We start from the raw sequence: 22,289 nt of genomic DNA on the forward strand, positions 1-22,289 counted from the left end.
GTAAATTAAAATTTCCCAAATCTCTGGAATACTCTAGTCATAATGACAAGCACATTATGAGAAGTAGCAGTTATATCTGAAAACAATGCAATTCTTGTCAGCTTTACCGTATGCTGAACAGGAACAGCAAAATTAACAAAAAAAAAAAATTTATTTTGCTAATAAACTTTGATGAATTCTGAATTCATTTCAGCGTTTCCTAAACAAAAGACCACAGATTTAGTTCCAACAAAATAGTAGCTATTCGGTTTCATAAGAAACTCATTTCATTAAAAAAATAAAAAAAAAGAAGAAAATGTTTCACCAAAAATGAAAGTTTCTGTCGAGCTCCAGAAGATGCCATTTCCATGGCCACTAGACCTGTATTTGAAGTGGCATTCTACAAATTACTCAGCCAGTTTTGATTTTTAAATCTCTACCTTACTCATTATGTGAGATTCTAAAGCTTGATTCCTGACTGTGCATTGCTTGAGTGTGATGAATTTTGTCATAATACCTTTGTAACATTCTAACTGCTGGTCTCCTGAAGGGAGAAAATTACAGGCCACATATCTTAATTACAGGTGTCTATACTTTTGGTTTTGCAGTATGAGAAAAGCAGAATTTAAATATAAAACAAACTATTTTATTCAACTGTTAAATTACCATCTTTATTCATGCCTCAGCCTTTCATGCACCCTCAATGTTTCCTAACAGTTTTTTATCAAAGTCTAGGGCTTCACAGAAAAATCATGCTTGAATATTGTGTCGTACAGCTGTTAGCACCCATGATTGACAATGTGAATACTGAGTTAGCATAAATCAAGATACGTCTATTAAATCAACAGGCTTGTACCAATAAGCAACAGTTATTTAATTACGGGATCCATGAAAGCACCAGACATCAAAATAAAACTTAGTTTAATCATTTTAGTGAGTCTTTGCATTGAAGTAATCCTTTTAAGCATTGATCAACAGGCATTGCAAGTGTTTCATATATTTAAGCAGGTCTAATTACTTGGCTAAATATAAATTTAGAGATTAAATACTAATCATTGCTTCATGTGTCTGTTTTATTTCTCATGGTCTCTGTTAGGTCTATCTATGATTATAAATAATACAGTTACATTTGTAGCTTTACCTTTCAGCATTTGCAGTCCACAATGCAGAAATTCTCATGTGAATTTATTTATCATGAAAGGAATTAGAAAGTGACAAGAAGCTTGTGTGAGTTCCATATTGAGCTCTCTCAGGTAATATCTTCATCCTGAGAAAATCACTTCTTTAAAAATGATGTAATCCTGGTAAAGTAGCACCTGCATTTCACATCTCCTGAATTTGGTGTTTGAAGCATAGCAGAAACAGGAACCGAATGAAAATACTGTGAGTATGAAATGGATTGAAGTTCCAAAAGGTGCTTAAAATGCAGAAATATCTTCAAATGGAGATTTCTCCACAGTGTCTCATTATTCTTCAAAATACTTTTCATATTTAAATTTTGCTGTCCATATAAGACACCTGGTATCTGATGAGATGTTTTACTTTGATGCATTATCCTAACAGTTTATTCTGTGGTGTCAGATATATCTGTTTTCTCTCCTGATTTTGTTTTATCTTTGAAATGACTTACAAATAATGTCTTATTTATATGAGGCATAAGCAATGTCACACATTGTTACCACATAGTTACTCTTGGTCATTAAGGAAGAGCAAGTAAATATTTTGTTTAGGGAAGCATTGTGTACTAGTTGAGGATGATTTTCTTTCTGATAGAAAGGGTATCTGAATTCAACCCTTTTAAAATTAGATGTCTGGGAGTGTTCTTTTAGAACAGAGTGATAAGTGTCTGTTAAATTAACCAGAGGCAAAGCCAGTCTTAAAATACTGATAATAAAAGAAGCTTGATCTCCTTGTTTATTTTGAATGTATACATATATTTTCTAAGTGTTTACTCCTCTTGCATCCTGTATTTTCTTATATACTGATAAATAGCACTTCTAAATATGATACGAGGTGTCTCTCTTTGGGTTTTACACCCTTGAACTCTGTGGAACTTCTCGTGTACCCAGTTGCTGTTATTAGAGGAGGAGGAAGGAATGTTCTCTCTCTGCTTGGTATCATTTATTTTATAGATAACCAGATTGTAATAAGAGTGATAAAATGTCCATGCCAGCTTTAACTCCCATTCGGGATGCACAGGTTTAAGTACCAGCTGGAGATGTGTGGTTCACGAGTGCACAGCACAGGGTATTGAGGCCCTGGAGAGAACTTCTGGAACTGGCTAACTGCGATTTCCATACAGAGCAATACCCAGTGCAGACGTATCAGTGCCCCTTTGTGGCTGGATTAGTGATTAACTGCTTACATCAGTTTGGGGAAGATTTCAACTGTTTGGTATGGTGCTGATTTAACTATTGGATCAAAAGCAAATATTTAGTTTTACTATAGTAGGTTAAAGATACTCTGTTTGCTAGATGACTATTGGATCAGAAGGAGGTGTGTAACCAATTAAAATGTAGGGTTTGAGCCAACAGACAACTTGTGAGTAGTGCCCAACTTTAAGGCAGAGAAATCAGTGATTCCACAGCCTCTTAAAAAAAACAAAAATCACCTAAGGAAACAACAGAAGAAAATCAGAATGCTTCTTTGAGAGCTATGATAGACAAAAGAAAGTCTAAAGTGAAAGTTTAAGCCCTGTTTCTCTCCCAGACTTAACATTTCACTCTGGAGCAGGGACACATCTGTTTCTTCATCTCCTGTTGGAGTTAAAGTTTTTTTTATAAAACAGTCACCAACTGCACTACTCTAAATACAGTTGTTAGAGTTCTTAGCTAATGTGTGATAGAGACAAATCCAGCTCCCTTCTCTGTGCTCAACACAGTCCTATAAAAAGAGTAAATCTTAAAAAATATGAGTGCCTGGAGGAATTCATTCATAACTGGATGCTTTGTGGCTAAATCCTTTTTTGATAAAAACTGGTAGCATGCATAATAAATTCAGTGACAGCAAAATATGTTTAGGGTGTTGATTTATTTTTGGTTCAATGCTAGCTGGATAATTCGTATTTACATTCCTCATTTAAGAATACGGCAATTGCTGCCAAAAGTGGTATAGCCTGCAGAGACATCTTTGTGAAATCTTGCTATGAAATCAAGAGTGGTCACCATTAGAAACCACTTCTCCCACCAGAGTAGACTCTCAGAACCAAAAGTGACCTGCAGAGCCTCCCAGGAAATAAAACCCCCAAAAAACCCAAACAACAACAACAACAACAACAACAACAACAACACAAAAACAAAACAAAACACACAAAAAACCCCCAAACAAACTAAAAACCCAACAAACAAACAAATAATTAAAAAAAAACCTTTTTTAAAAAATCGCTTTATCTTTACGTCTTATTGCCCTGTGCTGCAAAGTATGAACCATCTGGCTTTTTCATCAATTTTTCAATAAGGCTTATGATAAGAAGTGATAGCTAAATATTGCATAGATCAAGTGACATTGACTTGCTCAGGGATTAGTTCCCTTTTAACCCAGTTTGGTGAATACTTTGCAGTCCTTAACATAGAACAAGATCCTACATTTCCTTTTGATTTCTGATGCAGCTACACAGTGTTGTCAAGGCAACCTGCTCTGGCGTTTTCGTTCTTCCAGTAAGCTGTCTCAAAACATCACCAGCCTCAAATCATTGCTTGTAATATGTGGGGTCAGACACTTCACCAGTATGCGCAAAGGCACAAAGCTATTACTTTCTTATTGGCTATCATGTCATTAGGGTGAATAACTTTGTGCTCAAGGGAGAATGTGTTTATTAAAGCTTTTAAAGTAAAAATAATTCTATAGCATTTATATCCTATTGTGGTGTTTTGAGGATGCAAGGGACTACTTTGTTCAGACACTTGTCTTCCTAGTTTTTGAAAGAGAGTAATACAGCAGTACTACTAACTTATCTGTATACAGATAGTGTGTTGTACTTTACAGAGTATTGTTGGTTTGCATTTGTGCCATAACAAGAATAATAGATCTTAGTTTTCTCACAGCGGTAGAATTTGGGGTAGCTTTCCATTTCCATATTTCTTTCTCTTCCATTCAGTGTAGCTTTTATTCACACAGCTCTTACAGTTCTCATGGACTTCTGATGAGAGATTCTGACATTTTATGCCTCATACCTTGAAACAATCATAATATACTCTTAGGCTTGCAAAGGCTGTCTTACTGTGATACTTTGCTGGGACACCCCCACATGCAGCATCCTTCCTGGAGGTGGAACAAGGTGTTTTTATTGTCATTGCTTTTACCTTGCATTCTTTTAAGAAGCAAACAAAAATTCTCATACCAGAAAATGAAATAAAAACTGTTTCCTCTTTTAATTAGTTGCTAGTAACTAAATTGGGTACTTCTTCTCCTTGGTAGCATTTACAAAAGCAAAGGGAATTCCTGAGACTGTCCAGCCCCGGGTATCAGTGTTGTTATCCGCTATTGCACAAAACCATGAACATTATCTCTGGGAGGTATACATCCTTCTGTGCCTTTGGAGGCTGAAACAGTTTGTTTTGAGCTGTTTTACAGATGCAACTTGCATCAAAAGGTTTCACTTCCATTTTACTTAGAGCATCACACCCCATCGTGAAGTTCATCAGCCTCTCACGTATTTTTTAGAACTTAGGGTCTCCTTTTTATTTTTTATTTCAGCCCTTTCAGTGTTCCATTTTACAGCTTGGCCTCATCAATAGTTATAGCAGAGGAGCTGAAGCATTGAAAATAATTAAGAGAATCTCTTGATACTGGCTTTGCAACTACAGAAATTGTAAATGAAATGGTGCCCTGACACAAAATGAATGGCTAGTAATATAAAATTTAAAGAGCATAATCAAACCAAGCATTGACCTAAAACAGTCATTGTTATTCATGGATTTTTGTAAAAATGCCATTTCTGCTGTTAAATTTTGAAGCTAGGGATTTTAACAGCTCTAATGGGTGTGGGCTGCTATTCGTGACCTGATTAGTGTATGTATTAATCTCTTACATAACTAATACATACAATTTTATAGTGGTTATGTGCCTCAAATTTATTTTGCTTGGGACCTGTTGATGTGAGAATGGTGTGAACCAAGTTCTAGTTCACAGGCTGATTCTTGCTTGTTAGTGCAACACATGCAGTAAATGGCTTCTCTTGAACATAGCGAAGTTCTCTTGAACATGTCATTACAGTACTTGATCTAAACTGCTGTTGAATGGGACAGTTGTCAGTTTATTCAGTATACCTTATGATTTTTGGTGTTAATTTAATTTTATTTCTGTAGCATTTTATTACAATTACTTGGAATAAAAGAAACTTTTCCTCCAGGAGCTGTTCAGATCTTTATTCATCTTCTCCAATATGTATGTGGCAAAATTTAAATGTATGGCATTTGGTGGAGGTGTTTCAGAATTAATAGCTTCCCTCAGCTCTTTGCCAGAGTACTAGGCTTCAGTTTTGTGTTAATTATGGTAGCCTTTCCTCAGCACAAATTTCCTCTATTTAATTTTTATTTAATTGGATCAAAAGAGTCTCTCTTGTGGGAAAATGAAAAGGCAGAGAAGGTAACTGTAGCTATTAATTGAGAAATCAGTATTCAGGCTAAAGACATATTTATAGATAATGAAGCATGTCAACTCCTTTTTTAAATCTTGATTACATGGCAATTCAGACATATGCATGTATATATAGTTGCAAACATAAGATATGTCTAGACGTGTTTAAACAACAATGTATTTTAAAATATCAGAGTTTTTATATTCAAGGCCATTTAAACCAAGTCACATCTTTGTAACTATTCAAAGAAGTTCAGAAGTAGCATTACATCTTCTGTACAATGTGGGTCAATTGCTCTTACAACTTCAGGAAGAAAATAATGACCATATAAAAAAGAACAAGTGTTCAGGTTCACTTGTGCTATTGATTTAGTGGGTGATGAAGGGGAGGAAGAATTGTTAAGAGCACCTTTGATCTATAAAAGTGACTGATAGAAAATGAGATCAAAAGATACACAAAATGTTCTTGAGCTTCATCCAGCAGTACTGAATGGCTACTCTTCATTCAGAGACTTGGATTTCCAGTCAACTGTACTCCTTTTCCTGTAAGACTCTTCAGCACGTGAAGGTGTCTTTGTACCCTTCCTTCCTCCGCTTGCTGCTACACTTCTTTCCATTCCTGTTACCACACATGATGCTTTAGGGCCTTGGGCTGTAGGGATGTAATATATGTTTCTCTGGGCCAGGTTGCACAGCAAGTTCTCCAGGTAAACAGTTTAGGTTTTTATCCTGTAAGAAACAAATTAGAAGTTTAGTAATTTAAACACTCTTTCTAATATTTAAAATTCCTTAATGTATCAAACGGGAGAATCAAGAACATGATCAGCATACAAAAAAGACCAAGCACATTTAGTAGAAGGCAGTAATGAGAATTTTTATGCTTGCACTGGTCTAAAAGAAGGCAAACTTAGGTGAAAAGTATTTTCAAGGTTGGAAGGTAGAATAACTAGTATTGTACTGTAACTCCTGGAGAAGACCCTGTACATCATTTATAACCACAGCTAAATAAACAGAAAGTATATTTGTTGATGTAGCTTTTCAGGTGTCACCAGTTTTATTTCATCAGCTCTAATTTCAAAATATGTGCTTCGAGATACTTCTCAGCAGGCTGGACAATTTGACATCAAGAAAAGTGAGCAGTGTGAGGAATACTGAAAAAATAAGGTGATTCAAGTAAAGAGTCTAACAAACCTGTGATTGTATATTATAGCTATGTCTTAGGTACCTAAAGGAACAGTTCTTCAGAATTTTCAGTTTACTTGGATGGGACTAGAGAAAGTAGAGAAGTGTACAAGACTGTGTGAAGGGATGTTGATCTCTAGCATGATGCTATATCCACTTTTCTCTCTAATTTCTTGCCTTTTCCTATTTCTACCATGCTATCCCAGCCTTTTGTCCACATCCATCACACTGTTTAAGACCAAAATACACACAGGGGTACAAAGGGAGCACATGCTACTTGGTGCTTGAAGACAGAGTCTCTGGCGCAGACTGTTGGGAGGTGGTTTGTTATGGCTGCTGCAATGCCGAAGGACTTGTGGTTTCTTTGATTCCAGAAAATCCATCTCAAATTCAGCACTGAGAGTGTGTCATGGCTGCTCTTGTATTGCCCATATAGTACATACCACAAAATGCAGCATCCCCACCTGCTTTGGTTGGAAAATGAAATCTCAGCTTAACTGGTCTTGCAGCAAAACTATGTTCTGTGCTTTCTGGTATGGTAGTTTGATTGATTGAGTGATTCTTTTTTTTTTTTTCTTTTTTTTTTTCTTTTTTGTTTTGTTTTGTTTTGTTTTGTTTTGTTTTGGTGCCTAAGTAATTGTTTTTTGAGAGCCGGACTGTGATTTAAAGGAATTTGCTACTTAGTGGCTGGAGGAAAATGTCATGCCTTCAATTAATTGTGCTACTCTTTTGCAAAGACAGAGTAGACAGAGGACAGAGATGACTAACTGCAAAGAGAATAAAAGTGATGCACAAACTAGATCCTTTCGATTAGATGGAAAGATTATAGAAATGCTGTAGGGAGAGCAAGTAACAGTAGCCTCTGCTTCTGTTCTTGACTAACTGTGATAAAAGTTAGTGGAGAAATAGATTCTATACACTTTTTCCTTGCTTATTTATGGGTTGCTCTACTTGTAGCTTGTTTTCTGATTTTTGAGTAATAAAGGCATATTCCCAGGCAGCTGGATGTGTGCCTCTTGTTCTTAGTACCAGACATTCCCCATAGTTTTTGCATTATGGTGATAGTTTGCTCCTAACTTGTGGTTTAATGTTTCACCTGCAGCTTATCCATCAAGATTTTCTTTTTAGGTAAGGTGGCTGAAGCGTACTGTGCTAGGAAATAATTATCCTTTTCTTAAATAGCTTACAAGACAAGAAAAGAAACAGCACTTGTAAAAGGGAAGCTCATGATAGTACTGAAAGCTGATCATGTAGACCTCCGAATAAAGAATCGGTTAATGTTTTGGCATTCAAAGAGGATGCTTGAAAAGTAAACACTTTGTAGAGTACTTTTGCATTCTATATATTGATGTAAAATAATTTCTAGCAGATGGGAGCTAGGAAGAAGCTCCCAATATGGAGAGATTATACTATAATTACTGGCCATAGAGTTTCTTGCATGTTTCTCTGAAGCATCCGGTGTTGGCCTCTGTCCGAGACAGCGCATCGGATGAGAGGGACATGAGGTCTGGCTATTCCTGTATTTCCAAAGCACAACATTTTTTTGTTTAGTCTGTGTTGGGATGATTAGGATGCAAGTACTGAAGTTCTAGTTCGTAAATGACAAGTATTCTCAATAGTACTTCCAGACTGCAAAAACAGCTACTTCATTTTAGAAATTACCTTTTCAAATTACTTAATACCCCTATTTTACACTTTTTAAGGGTCTACTAATTGATACCATACACAGTTAAAAATTGCATAAGTTTGAGAAGAGTGTATACCGATTATATTACTCAAGGCCAGCTCTTTTAACTGTCAATTAAATAAGAAATATAGCACTGTCTTGATTTTTATAAAACTGAATTATTAGTTCTTTGCCAATGTTAATCTTAATGTGTTTATCAAAGTGAGATTTGTCATTATGCAGTTCTTTTATTACTCTAGGCATGCATGTCACACATAAAAGTGAATGAAAGTGTATTTGACTTTAGACTTGCACCCATTTCTGGTTCACTTTTAAACTTTTAATAGGTCTTTAAAATACACTGCAGACTTTCATCTGAATTCCAACAAGGTTTTGTTTAGTGTCACCTAGGGACAGCAACAGATTTTAAGTAAACTTCAGGCAGGTTTGCAAGAGAAGGATTTGTACCAGCTCATCTAATAAGCTAACTAGATCAAGGTAAGGTTGTGCGTATATATGGCCATATGATGCACCATACAACATGGGATTTTTAAAATTTATTTTATTTTTGTGCTCAGTGGCTGATGTAGCTAGTGTCTAATTCTGGTCTTCTAGTTTTTATCCTTACAAGAGTTTCTTCTCTGCGACAAATATGTGTTATGTGTTTTCTGTGGACCTGCTCAGTTCTTCCTCTCTGAACACGCTTGGGAAAAGAAAACAGAGGAGGTGTTTTTGTGGCCCAAACCCTTCTCTTTTCAGGCATCAGCACTGGCACATTCTGTTGGACTGTATGCGGGGCACTTCTCTTCTCGGAGCAGGATGCAGTGAAGCATGACTGGTCCTTCTTTAAGGTGCAGGCCCTCAGGCACAGGCCATAACCACAGGTTGTTTAGATGGCACAGGGTAGCCCAAAATGCTTTTATTCAAATTACAAGGTTTGAAGTCTCATTTCTGGTCAACACTTTGAATCTGCATGTGGCATTTTCTTCTCCCAAATTGTTGTCCTCTTTTAATATTATTTCTTCCTCCTCCTCCCCCTGCCCAAATTCCATTCCTGCAAACTACTGTTGCAGCTGTTTTACTCCAGCTGGTAGGCTGGTAGTAGTGAACAGTTTACTATGGAGCTTGAGCCAATTAATACTGCAACTAGTGACTAGAACACCGTCCCTAAACCACAGAAAATAAATAACTGTAAGCTACATGTTCAGACTAGTGATATATCTTTGCTGCTCGGTTCACTTCATCGTACATTGCTCCAGTTCTTGAGAGCTTTTTTTCAAAAGTGCTGCCGAAATCCTTCAGGCCTGGTTTGAGAAAAGAAATACGTTTTTCTGTGTATTCCTAGACTACATGCAGAATGCAGCAACTACAACAGCCCCTAGTAAATAATTTCAGCCTTCATTTTTGCAGGCATGCTCATTTCAAGATAGAGGTTGGCTCAAATTCTTTCTTTAGATTGTAGAAAGAATTCAGAAAGTGTTGCATGATTGTTTTAGCTCTAGGTGAGATCCTTCCAGCTGTGGGTGCTGTTTACATTTGTTGTCATTTCTTTGCTACATGTCAAAACAAGAAAAATATTTATTATTAACAATGTCATGCCCACACCAGATTCTCTGTCAGGCCTTTTTACATGCAATTTTTAAAAACAGGGCTCCTGAAAGTACCCAGGAGTTCAAAGTCCAAGCATTCATGGCATTTTTGCAAAGCAGCCTGTTAACTTCACCTTCAATTTGGCATCCTCAGTGATGAGCCCCTGCAGGAGACCTTCTGTTGTAAAGCTGTGAATCCGCAGACCTGCAGTAGATATGGAGTTGGCTCAGGAAATCTGTATAGACAAAATTTTGTAGCCAAAGTGACAGAAGATTACCACTGGCAGGAGGCAAAATGCAGACACAAATTAGGGGCAAGCAGACAGTAAATCTACACCCTGAAGGTGGTGAAAAATAATACAAGCAGCAAAGTTTGCAGAGTGTAATTCTGTGCTGTGGTAACAGCTTTTGTGTGTGAGCAATGTGAAGCTTTTTGTTCTGCTTTGGGCCATCATGAAACTGCTTTGCAGAGAGCTTAATATATGGAAGGGAATTAAAACTGCAGATCTACTTTCATCTATAAGAGAGGCTGTACAATATGAAGCAGCATCCCCAGATCTGCTAACAACCCATTTTCAAAGGATATTAACAAATATCCATATTTATTTGTCACATATTGATTAACCAAGCTTTTAGTAGAAGTTACACGCAAGGAGGCAAATTTTGGTCCTTTAAAATAAATACCAGGGATTTTCTCAGACTGTGTTACAGGAAAGGGAAGTGGTTGGCTACATATGATTGAGATGTTCCTTGTGAGCACGCCATTAATTTCTTTTTTTTTCTTTCCCCAGAAGACTCATGACTACATTTTGTAACTTCAGGAGTGGATTATGAAATCAGTAACCATTTGCTTTAAGTTTCAGAGCAAGATAGTATTTAAGAAACAAGCACAAAACACGAGGTAGAAACCTAGAGCAGGGTACAGTTTTACAGCTGCCACTTTCAAGATTATTACACACTTCTCTGGCAGTAAAGCATAGAAATTCAGGCTGAGATACACATCATGTTTTAGAAGTAGTTATAAGTAGTAGTTGGGTTGGGAGGAGTGTTTCTGATCACATTTACAATTCAGCTTCTTTCCTTTGACAGTTCATTCTGACTTCTTGGTAGGGACCTCTGAAGCAGGTCGACAGTCTCCTACCACCCTCCAGTGGTGTGCAGAGCACAGTACAAACATCTTCAGAAAGCTTATTCAGAAAATAAAAAAGGGGCTGGGGAGATTTCAGGCGTTCTGGAGATACAGTTGTTGCATTGCAGATTTATTTGATGACTTGTGTAAAAGGTCTTGTGGTTGCCAGATTTTACAACGTGTTTTAGCACACCTGTTCTGTGGGGTGTAATGAAATTCATGCGGTTGCTTGCATTTGTAGGACATTAAACTGTTTGCATCTGTGATGATTTGCAGCCCGTGTATATGTTGCTGCCAGGATTAAGGAATCTGTGGGTGGTGACAATCGTACGTATGACAGTGAAGGGGCACTTCAGAGGAGGCTGAGCAAAAACTACAGTGTTTATCAATTTAGTGACTCAATAATTTGCAAGTCACTATAAATGTCTCCTCTGGCTGTTAGTCTTCCATTTCTTTCTCTCCCTCCAGCCTCTTGAGCACCTTAGGAGTATTAACCTGTAAGTTTCCAAGGAGATTGAATCTGGACACTTACTTTTGTGTTATTTTTCTGTTTTTTGTGGCATCTAATAATCTATCCATAGTATGTCACAGTGTCATCAGCCTCATGGTTGTATGTTTTTTCCAGATCACTGATGAAGATAGTAAAATGTGATGCAACTTATTTTTATCTTGCCATCAGGTACTGAATGTAAAGAGCCATCAGAACTGCAGAAGCTTCAAAATACAACAGGGGTGAATTTATCAGTGTTTAAGGAGGCATTAATTTGCCATTTGGTATGGAAGCACTTGCCAAACTTACCCAACTTTAGGTCATATAGAGACCTGGACTGTAAAACATAAGTAAAAGAGGCTGACACTTTCACTGCTCAATATAGTGTTGTCTCATAGCCTTTGTAATGGATTTTCAAGCAATTTTTATTTCACATAACTGTGTTTTTATCCAAGCAAGTCTGTACTAACATTAGCAGTTAAATTTTCAATTTAAACCTATTGCAAAAAAAAAAAAAAATACGCAGGCTAAAACTCAGAAAAGTACAGCCACCTAGAAGAATGTAGCTGAAAGAAAAATCACTAAAAGAGAACCAGTCTTGTTTTTAACAAAACCAGGACAATCCTAAAATGGTGAATCGCACTTTTCTGCTCCAGGGCAACTTAAATTGCTGGCTTATCTGCTAACATCACTTGTCTAGTAGAGATTGACAGTAGTCACATGGTATTCTGTTCAGCCAACCTAAAATACGTGAGTAGGACAGGAAAATTACCTCAGCTACCACAGGGATCACCAGGAGTGCAGCGCAAAGTTTAATCAAATTTCCCTGGTCCCCCTGCACCTGTCCATGTGAGCAGGAGGAACCTCTCCTTGGTCCCGCCAACTGGGAGTCTGGGGTGTGTTGCAGTCTTCCATTTCCATAACCACCCATGCTCTTCTGGCCACTCCCGTTCTCCTGCCATGGAGCTTATTTCTGGTGTGGCAACATGTGTGTGTACAGAATAGACACCCAGGTGTGCTGGCTTGTGGGAGAAGAAAAGGGGCCAGACCCGTAGGCTTTGACTTGCCTTCTGGCTGGATTTGATCATGGAATGTCAGCAAGAAATGCCTGCTCTAGCCTGTTTCTGCTAGCTTCCTCTCATTATACACCTTTCTTGTAAATCTCAGCAGACGTTTCTGAGGTTGTGCCTTTATTTACCTATCCTGCCTGTTGGTTGGTTTTGTCTTTCTATTTTCCACCTACAAAATATTTACACTTAGAGTAATGGTACCATCATTCTTCTTATTTGACTTTAAAATTCCATATGAAAAAGCTTCATTTGACTGGGAATTCAGATCAATACTCAAAGGTTTTTGTGTATGTTATAGAGAGTAAAATGGCTATAATGAGGCTACAGGTATACATTACAATGAAAATTTAGAACAGAATTTTCTCTCCAGTGGACCAAAAGCTGTAGTGTCAGAGTTGAGATGACAGAAAAATTCTGTTTAAGAACACAATTTATTCTTCTTTACGTCCAGCATTGATCTCCCACAAAGCATCCAACGCTGAGTGAAGGGTTAAGGTAAAATCCTTTCTTCCATCTGGACAAAGACAACTTTGCTTTAGAAAGAAAGCTTGTTGCAAGGCTTGAATTGAATTTTCACTGCAAAAAGGATGAAACTCTCCAGGTTGAATGCTGCGTAACCTGGTGACTGTAAATTATATGATAAGACTGTGATGATAATGCCACAGTCTGTCTGGTCTGACTGCCGAATACTACCTACGTGAATCACTTTGAACCTAAGATTCTTGGGTTTTATTACTTTTTTTAATGCCTCTCGTTTTTCCAGACTGCTATATGAAATCCAGTAAGCTTACTTTTCACTCTTAAGTACATCTCAGAAATTGAAATCAGGTATCAGCTGGTACATAACCTGCTAGCTCTGTCCCTTTTTGTATTGCTCAGAAAACATTTCAGTTCTCCTGAACAGTTTTTAAGGCCTTGTGTTTGTAAAATTCTGGCAAGGGCTAAAAAATGCTCCAGAGATTGTGTTTTGAGGCAACGGCTCTGAAATGTGCAAGCTTTAATTGCCGTTAAAGAAAGAAATTTGTTTGGACTGGTAGGTACTGCTCTAAAACTAATGGCAAGAAGCAGCATTTCTGAGAGTGAACCCTTGTAGTGACATTGCACTGATATTCCTTCAGCTTTTACTGCAGTTGTGCTCTGTAGAAATGTGACCAGACAGCAAATAGTGTTCAGACTAGAAGACTGGCCCTTTCAGTTCAGGTTACAGTCTAGTCTAAGCATCTAGCTGAGATGCCATCTCCAACACTAGCAATAATTTTGGGAAATTTGTGATTTCCCCAAAACAAAACAAAATTAAACAACAACAAAAAAAATGCTTAGAGAAAAACCCAAACCAGAAAAACAAAGCCAAACACATACCTTCAAAGTAAATTGACACCACCTCAGCACCCTGCAGCAGTCAGTGCTGAGATGAGGATGCTGAGCCGCAGGTGAGTTTTGCGTACACACAACTGCAGAGCGGTGGCACTGTTGTATTGTGGTTAGAACTTGGTTCAGTCACCAGATGCTGGCTACGGGCTGAGGATATATGTCAGAATTGAGGCATTCTGCTTTTAAATGTCATATTCTTTCATCTGTTTTCAAAGGCAAGTGTTTTAGTACAGAAGGTTCCTATTTTAAAGAAGTGCTGAAAAAAATGCAACAAGCAACAGCAACAGCAAGATTTAAAAAAAAAATCACTTCAAGAGTTGCATTGTTCAGATGCAGAGAATAGCCTAGTTCATTTTAAAGTAGCTTTAACTTAAGCTAGGATTTAGCGCCATAACTCACAAATACATGCCTGGAAGATCCTTCTTGTGTTACTGAGGCTGTTTGTGCTGTCACGATCATTTCCACATAACAGTCTTTGCAAGTTTATTGAACTTAATCCTCAATGTAGTTGCATTTTTTGTGTTTATTCTGTGGGAAGGCTGTTCCACACTGCATTCCTCTAATTTTAAGCAACTGAGAATAGCTGAGAATAGTTTAAGTATTACAAGCTCATGTTTGTTGTCGAGTTTTTTTCTTCTCTCATCACCAGAAGTGTACATCCGGTAAAGTTAAAATAAATATACAGCTTATACCTGTATATTAAAGTGTTATGGCTGTATTGCAATGAAGTGACTTGAGATGTCATTCGCAAGCAGAGAGAAACAGAACTCTTCATTCCTCTGAATCCACGAAAATTAGATAATTGTGAATTTTAGAGTGACCAATGCACATACTAATGCAATATGTATTATCAAAATAAAAGGATTTGCTATTTCTATTACAGCATGTGTTTTTGGTAGAAAGAGACAGAATGGGCTATTCAGTTTATTGTACAATTTTACAAGTCTGATTATTCTCTTATTTATTTATTTATTTATTTGCTTACTTATTTTTTATTGCAGTGGGAGAAACTACAGATGACAACGAGTGAGAGGAGGAAAATAGTTTGTTCAGTCACATTCCATGTAATTGCAATTACCTGTGTTGTTTGGTCACTGTATGTTTTAATTGACAGAACTGCTGAGGAAATTAAACAAGGCAATGATAATGGTAACTATCTTTTATCTTCTTCAGTCTTGCTGATAATGCAATGGGTGGATGTGAGATGCTGCTGTTTAACCAGTCACATTCTGTTCTGAAGTAACAGCTCAGTGATACATGGCTACCTCAAATGCTTTAACGCAGAATTAATGAATGAATCAGTGTTAAAAGCTTATGTTATGCCCCTGCGGAGAGACCTCTACTTAGTGTAATTATTACAACAGCTTAACTAGCCTGTTGGCTGTTCTTAGGTTAATCTCCCATTATCTAGATATTTCTAAAGCTCAGACAAAAAGATGAGTCAAATTCAAACAGCTCAATGAAAGTTTAGGTCAAAACCCAGCAATTTATTTATATTACCCACTTGAACTGTGATTTCCTGTAGAACATCTTCCTAATACAAACTTCCAAGAGACTGCGGTCCAGCTGTGTTAGTGGGGACTGTGGGAGACTTAAGTAGCATGGAAAGCCATTCCAGTGGCCTTTTGAATAGAATGTCACTGTGAATGTCCTTATTCCAGTTGTGTTTATTGTGAGGATGGTCAAATGCTGGAACAGAGAGGTCTTGGGGTCTCAGTCTGTGGAGATACTGAAAACCCAGCTGGACATGCATAACAAAATGGATGTATAACATAAGTAGGTTTCTTTTTGGACTGCACCATGTGTGGAAACTATATTGCAAACTGAGCTACTGTTTTCCATTTCTAATCTGTTTGTTCTTAAATTTAGTCTTAAATATTATCATGATGATGATGAGCAAAAGAAGCTTCTGAGTTTTGTTCTGAATTGCCTCTAAGAATTAGAGAGTAGAGGGACAAAGGTCTCTAGCTTTGTGCTGTGCGATGAAGATATACAAACAAAACAGGCAGAGCTTTGTGCTTTGCTAGTTAGACATTTAATTATACTCCTGACGCTTGCCTTTCTTGCGTATGAGTATAGGTAACAAGCCTCAGTAACTCACAGACAAATGTATAATACAAGGTCTTGTTTTGCATTCTTTCTAAATGGGTAACCCCGGTTTTCCTCTGAAAAAAAATGGCCGTGAGGACAGGACTAGGAATGGTTTGGAACTTTTGTTTATAACATCAACCTGCTTATTAAAAAGGGGAAGGTTATGTCTGTGGATTAACTGAATTTACACAGCAGAATAGCTAACATGAATTTTTGTCGTTATACAGAATGCATAAGAATCACGTTAATCCTCATAGGCTTAAAAATTATTTACTATTTGAACAGAACTGTTTGCCGAATATAAGGGATGATTCTTCACACTAAAAAATGGGCAAAGAGATGCCTCGGAGGTACTTAAACCATGCAAAAACAAGCCTTAGTAAAAGAACTCTTTTGCCCCCAAATTTGCTTGTTGGGGGTGGGGGGAAGTACTTTTACAGAATTAAACATGTGCGTGCAGGGGCGGGAGGAGGAGAGACATAGATGTAGTTTGCTTTTCACCCTTTTCATTATCTCTTTTTAAATGGGAATGCTGGGGAAAAGACAGTGAACACTGGAGGGAAAAAAAATTATGAACACTAGCTTTTTTTACTAGACCTTGACTTGAAAGATGAAGGTAGGACCAGGTAATAATATTGTAAATGTTGGCGTTCCAGGCACCCTAACCAGTGTCATGCTTCTAGCAAGATAAAGAAAAAAAAAAAAAGTTGTTGAAAATGTGCATAATGTTTCTAGGTATCTTGTTATCTCCGGTTTGGTACTTGTATTTTTGCATAAGCAAGCTATGGAATATGAGGATATTATTGAAGACTAGTAAAATGTTTTGGTTTGGTTTTGATGCTATCAAGTATTATGCTTATTTCAGGAGAGTGGCCTTCAATTTCTTATTTGAAATTCTTGATTTTTATTTTTTTTTTTCTTATTACTGTCGAGTGCAGCTGCAGTTTCTTGTCTGGCCTATGGGATAGGAAACAGCTGCTGTTCCCTACTTGACCACAACTACCCCGAAAGTGTGTACATACCTGGTGATTCTTAGCAAGTAGCATCTTTTCAAAATGCTTTACTGATACTCAGTACTTGCTATGCATTGTGTAACAATGGTAATAAATATAAATGTTTTGTTTCAAAGGTGTCCTTGAATGGCCATTTTGGACAAAACTCGTGGTGGTGGCCATTGGATTCACGGGGGGCCTGGTCTTCATGTACGTGCAGTGTAAGGTCTACGTGCAGCTGTGGCGCAGGTTGAAAGCCTACAACAGAGTGATCTTTGTTCAGAACTGCCCAGACACCGCCAAAAAAATGGAGGAGAAGAACTCTTCATGCACCCAGACCGCAGACATCAAGGAGGCGGTGGTGGTGCCAGTAGCACAGACAGGTACAAACTCTCAGCCGGCAGCTGAAGAAACGACATCAGAGGCCATGCCAGTTTGACAGAGACAGCGTTGTTTCTTCTTGCAGAATAATGCGTAGTGTTTTCTACACTATGAATGCTAAAAGAGAGTAGAAATGACTGTGCATTTTTTTCAGTTACGAGAACAAAACAAAAAGAAACAAACAAAAAAAAAAAACACACAAAAAAGAAAACTCTACAAGGAAAATGGATCCAGCAAAGCAACTTGTTACTGTATGGAATGTGACTGTTCGTGAAGTAGTTTCTCAACTAGTCAGCAAGTGCAGTGAAAGTGGAAGTGTAGAAAGTGCAATAGAGAACAGGTTTAACAGACAATGCCAAACCAACGTGACAAGACTACCTTTTTTCCTTTTTTTTTTTTTTTCTTTAAATTGGATGGCTGGGAAGGTAGAAACAGACCTGATAGAGTCATTTTGTTTACAGAAATCAAAAAGAAACCTTTCACCTGTTTACTACTAAAATTTCCATTTGCTATTTATCTTCTTAAAGATACACTTCCAAAGGTTATCAACTGAGTTATATGTATTATCTGAATTGAAGCATATAGCGCTGTATCACAGCACTCACTATCTAAGCCTCATGTGGTAACACACGTTCATGTGACTGCAGTGGAGCCGAATGTTTGGACAGCTGTGTCAACTAAATATATCTGAAACATCTGAAGGGTAGCGTTGTTTTTAAATATGCCCGAATTTTTGAAGAGTAAGCAATTGCAACTCATGTGTCCATAAGCTACAGATTTTTTTTAAGTGTAGCTGTCAGAAAAATAGGTACGGGAAGGAGAGAATGTGTAGATACCTGTTTAGAACAGCAGCTCAGCTACTTATTTTACTTTGCAAGCATGAACTAGACATTAACTGAATATACAAATGTTTGAGGCAGAACTATAAATTAAAAAATGCAATTTACTGCAGAATCACACAACAGTAAATTGCATATTATCAAAGTTCTGGAAAGGGACGACATATAAGGAAGATGGAAGCCATTTTTTGCTTTATTTTTTAAGATTCATGATACAGAAAGGTAGATGTAAGAAAATATACCTATGTATCTTAAGAGAGCATTAGTTTTTATCTCCTTTTTTTGAAAAGTTAGTTTTTATCTTCCTGACTGAAAAAAAGATATAAATGGTTTCCCTCTGTACAGGTAAACCTGAGGTGTTAGAGGTTCAACAGTTCAGTTGTTAACTTTGTGTTCTGAGCATTCTCATATAAAAATGAAGTGTGAATAGCATTAAAGGATGCAATAGATAAATGAATGTAGATATAATACTGTGTCCAACAGAATGAATTATATATAAAGAACTAATTTTGTGATTTACTTCTCATACCCGTGATGTTTACCATCAGGACACAACAGGAAGCATTGACTTGGCATGGACAAGTCTGGAGCCTGAACATAATGTATGTTTAAAAAAAAGCAACCTAAAAGGAGGAAAAGCAAGCAAATAAAGAAGAAGAGTAAAGAGGATAGGAGAGCACAGGTTCATTCAAATGGGGGAAATCTGCCGTAAATACCAGTGAACTATTCTTCTACAGAAGTAGTTTCTAATGGTAAATTTCCTCTTTACATACTCAAATATCTACAGTTAAATAACAAAATCATCACATTCTTACAAATATCCAGGGTGCTAGGCCTGCGTTGTGTTAGAGTTTATATATTAGGCATTCCTTTCTGAATGTGTTAAGTAGCAGTACTATCAGAAAAGTGTCTTTTATCAGACTATTATGTTCTTTTGTATTGGAACCGCTCATGTAACTTGGCTGTGACTAAGTGATTGCCATCTGGCTAGACAGGACACAGAATATTGGTGCTTGAATAGGTCCATATTAATATTTTATCTAAGTTACTCCAGTTGAGTTGGATTAATGTTTATTTTCGACATAACAACATGCATTTTTCATATAAAATAACTTTCCAATTATACAATTATGAATTGGAATTGTAGCAGCTTCTCACTTGAGATTGCATGCAAGAGTAACCAAATAATTTCCCTGTTTATAATTGTGGAGGAGACTTCAGGTCTTCAGAGAACTATGACAGGATTAAGGAATGCCTCGTAACTGCACCTGCAAAAGCACGTTTTTCTAAAAATGTAAATCTACTTAGTAAGAAGTAAATCTCATGATACCTGAAGTTAGACACTTAAAGTTTCTAGACGCATCTAAATGTTTGGAGAGACGTTTGCAACAAAACCTTATCAATCACAGCAAAATTGACAGACAAGGAAAATTGTAATGGAAGATAATTCAGATCTTTCTGAAATAATCAGAAAGTTTCCTACTAAGCAACAGTAACCCCGCTTCAGAGAACAAGCAAGCTTGTTCTTTGATCTGCTGTAGCATCAGGACCTCACTGAAAGTACTTTATCCCCTATTTTGACAGTTTACTGGAGACTAATTCACACTGTTTTTTTCCTTGCACAAGTATAACATTCAAATCAATGCAAAAAAATACCTGAGGATTCTGAAGGCAGATCTATAGCACCCAACAAGATTACCGTACATTTTTAAAAATACAAAGAGTCAGCAACAGAACAGACAACTTTCAAAGCCATTTTATACTGAGGACTTCAACTTCAAACCACTATTTTGGCATTCATCTCAAACTACATGCACAACTGAGTTTACAGTTAGTTAAATAAAAGAATGGAGAAAGACTTCAGTATTAATTCCTCCTCTTCCTTTGAAATATTAATTTGGACAGCAGGAAAAGGAGCAAAGTGGGACAGCATCTGCTGAGACATGAGACAAGTCAGCAGCAAGAGAGATTACAGCAGGCTTGAAGCAAACTTTACCCTTTTAAGCATTACCATATTAGCCCGTGCATCCCTTTCTCCTCTTAAGTGCACTGGGTATTCTAGAACTTTCAGGGATTTCATGCAGGATTGCCATTTGTTTCTGAAGCAGGGTGGTCCCTCTTCAAGAGGGCAAGGAGCTATTCACAACATGCCCTGCATACAGGTCTGCACAAACAAGGAAGGCGCACAAATACTGACACTAGACAGCTGCTTACCAACCAGTGTTGTTTTTATTCCCACACAAAGCACAATTTTCTGTATTAATTTAATGACCACAGGATTATATCCTGCAAAAACAGTATACTGAAAGTTTTAAGCTACATTCTAAGACTTTTTAATAAAGATCGGTACCAAACTACCTGTGTAGCCACAGTGCATCTTGGGCAAACAGGCAGACAGTGGAATTCAGCTTCACTAAACCCACAAGGGCAGAACCTTGCTCTGAGCTGCCATCACAAGAAGAGCTTAATTCTGCACATGCTTGTTTAAGCCAAGTTTTAATGAAGGTAGGTATAAGTAATCTGGTGTCAGATCAGATCTGGACTCTTCAACAAGATACTCTTAACCTAGGAATACGCACATTTCTTTTCCTGTTTTAAGTTAAAAGCATTATGAAATTTATTTCAAACTGGCATAAACATACCACTTTTGACTATCATCAGCATTACAAAGATTCTGAACTAGTCCAGTTGTGCCATTCACACACTGCTATGTCTGAAAGCAGTGTTTATTTTTGTTGTGTAGAAAAAAACAGTAATTCCCCATCACCAGAACAAACCATTTATAATTTCTAATAATGCAACAAAACTTACTCTATGATGAAAATAATTTACTGTGTATAATATTTGGAACTATGAGTTTGTGTTACTTGTTTAACTCCCTCTCTTTTGCAAAAGAAAAATTGTATGTTCTTGTGGGTGAATGTGTACTGAAAGACAGAAGGTAAGGGAAACAAAAGTAATATATCTGCTTATTGTTGTGAAAAAATGTATTTGTATTAAACAAATGACACAAATTACTGTAGTATTCTACATTTGTCACTTTGTTATATAGAGAATCACATGCTGAACATCAATTGGCAAAACCACACTGTTGCAGGAAAGGTGAACAATATACTCAGCTGCATGCTTACACCTGGTAAACCTGCTGTACCAGAGTGGGTACCACTCAGGCATGCTCAGAAAAATAACTTTCAGTACAAAAACACCTGAAAAAACCCTATGGTTGTTTAACTCCCAGAAAACAACAGGTTTTGCATCTGTAGCAAAATGGACAATTAGTACTGCAGGAGGAGGCAAAACTTTATAAGGAGAGCGGTGCCTTGGAATTAACTGGTTTTTACATGTGATTGTGTTATGTCCAACACTAGAAAGCTTTAAAGATGGGTTGGACAAATAGAGTTAGATGGTTTAAAGCTAATCCCACCTTAGACTGTCAGAATGGATCAAGTTCCCTTTTTTATTATTTTAGAATTTTACTTGGTGAGATTTTCTCCATTTCCAAAAACCTTAAAGATAAATGTCTTTTTTAATGCAAATAAATATTTCATGTTTGCATTATAAAAGAATCTGTGTACTTTAAGTCAGGTGTAAAACCAAAGAAAGCATACTGTCTTGAGAAATACAGTGTTCCAACCAAACTACAAATTTAATTTTCTAAAGAGGGTTGTATCCACCTGCCCCATATCTTTACCCTAGACTGTCAGCTAGGGAGGGAGTGGACTACGAGTCCAAACCTCACACTTGTAGCTGGAATAAGTCACCATGTGGCTGGTGACTGCTAAGAATATGTGTTCAAAACACAGGAGAAGCATTCTAGCAAATTACTTTCCCTACATTTGAGGTCAACAGATTGTTCCTTTTGTTAAAGCTGCCATAACTATCTCATTATTTAAATCCAAGATGGATTCATGAATCCCTACAAGGTATAACACA

General features: G+C 37.1%; 1 protein-coding gene across 16 annotated transcripts in view; it reads left to right on the forward strand.

The window, feature by feature from the left end:
- Window positions 1–21,370, forward strand: part of MARCHF1 (membrane associated ring-CH-type finger 1) — a 240,520-nt gene extending 219,150 nt beyond the window's left edge. For all 16 annotated transcript variants that reach the window (XM_065061402.1, XM_065061408.1, XM_065061403.1 and 13 more), the window contains 2 exons: window positions 15,055–15,202; window positions 17,274–21,370. In XM_065061402.1, the coding sequence (XP_064917474.1) occupies window positions 15,055–15,202; window positions 17,274–17,575 (450 nt within the window). In that variant the 3' untranslated portion in view covers window positions 17,576–21,370. The remainder of the gene's footprint in view (window positions 1–15,054; window positions 15,203–17,273) is intronic.
- Window positions 21,371–22,289: the final 919 nt, after the last annotated feature.

This window comes from Columba livia, chromosome 4 (assembly GCF_036013475.1).
Source record: "Columba livia isolate bColLiv1 breed racing homer chromosome 4, bColLiv1.pat.W.v2, whole genome shotgun sequence".
Lineage (NCBI taxonomy): Eukaryota > Metazoa > Chordata > Aves > Columbiformes > Columbidae > Columba > Columba livia.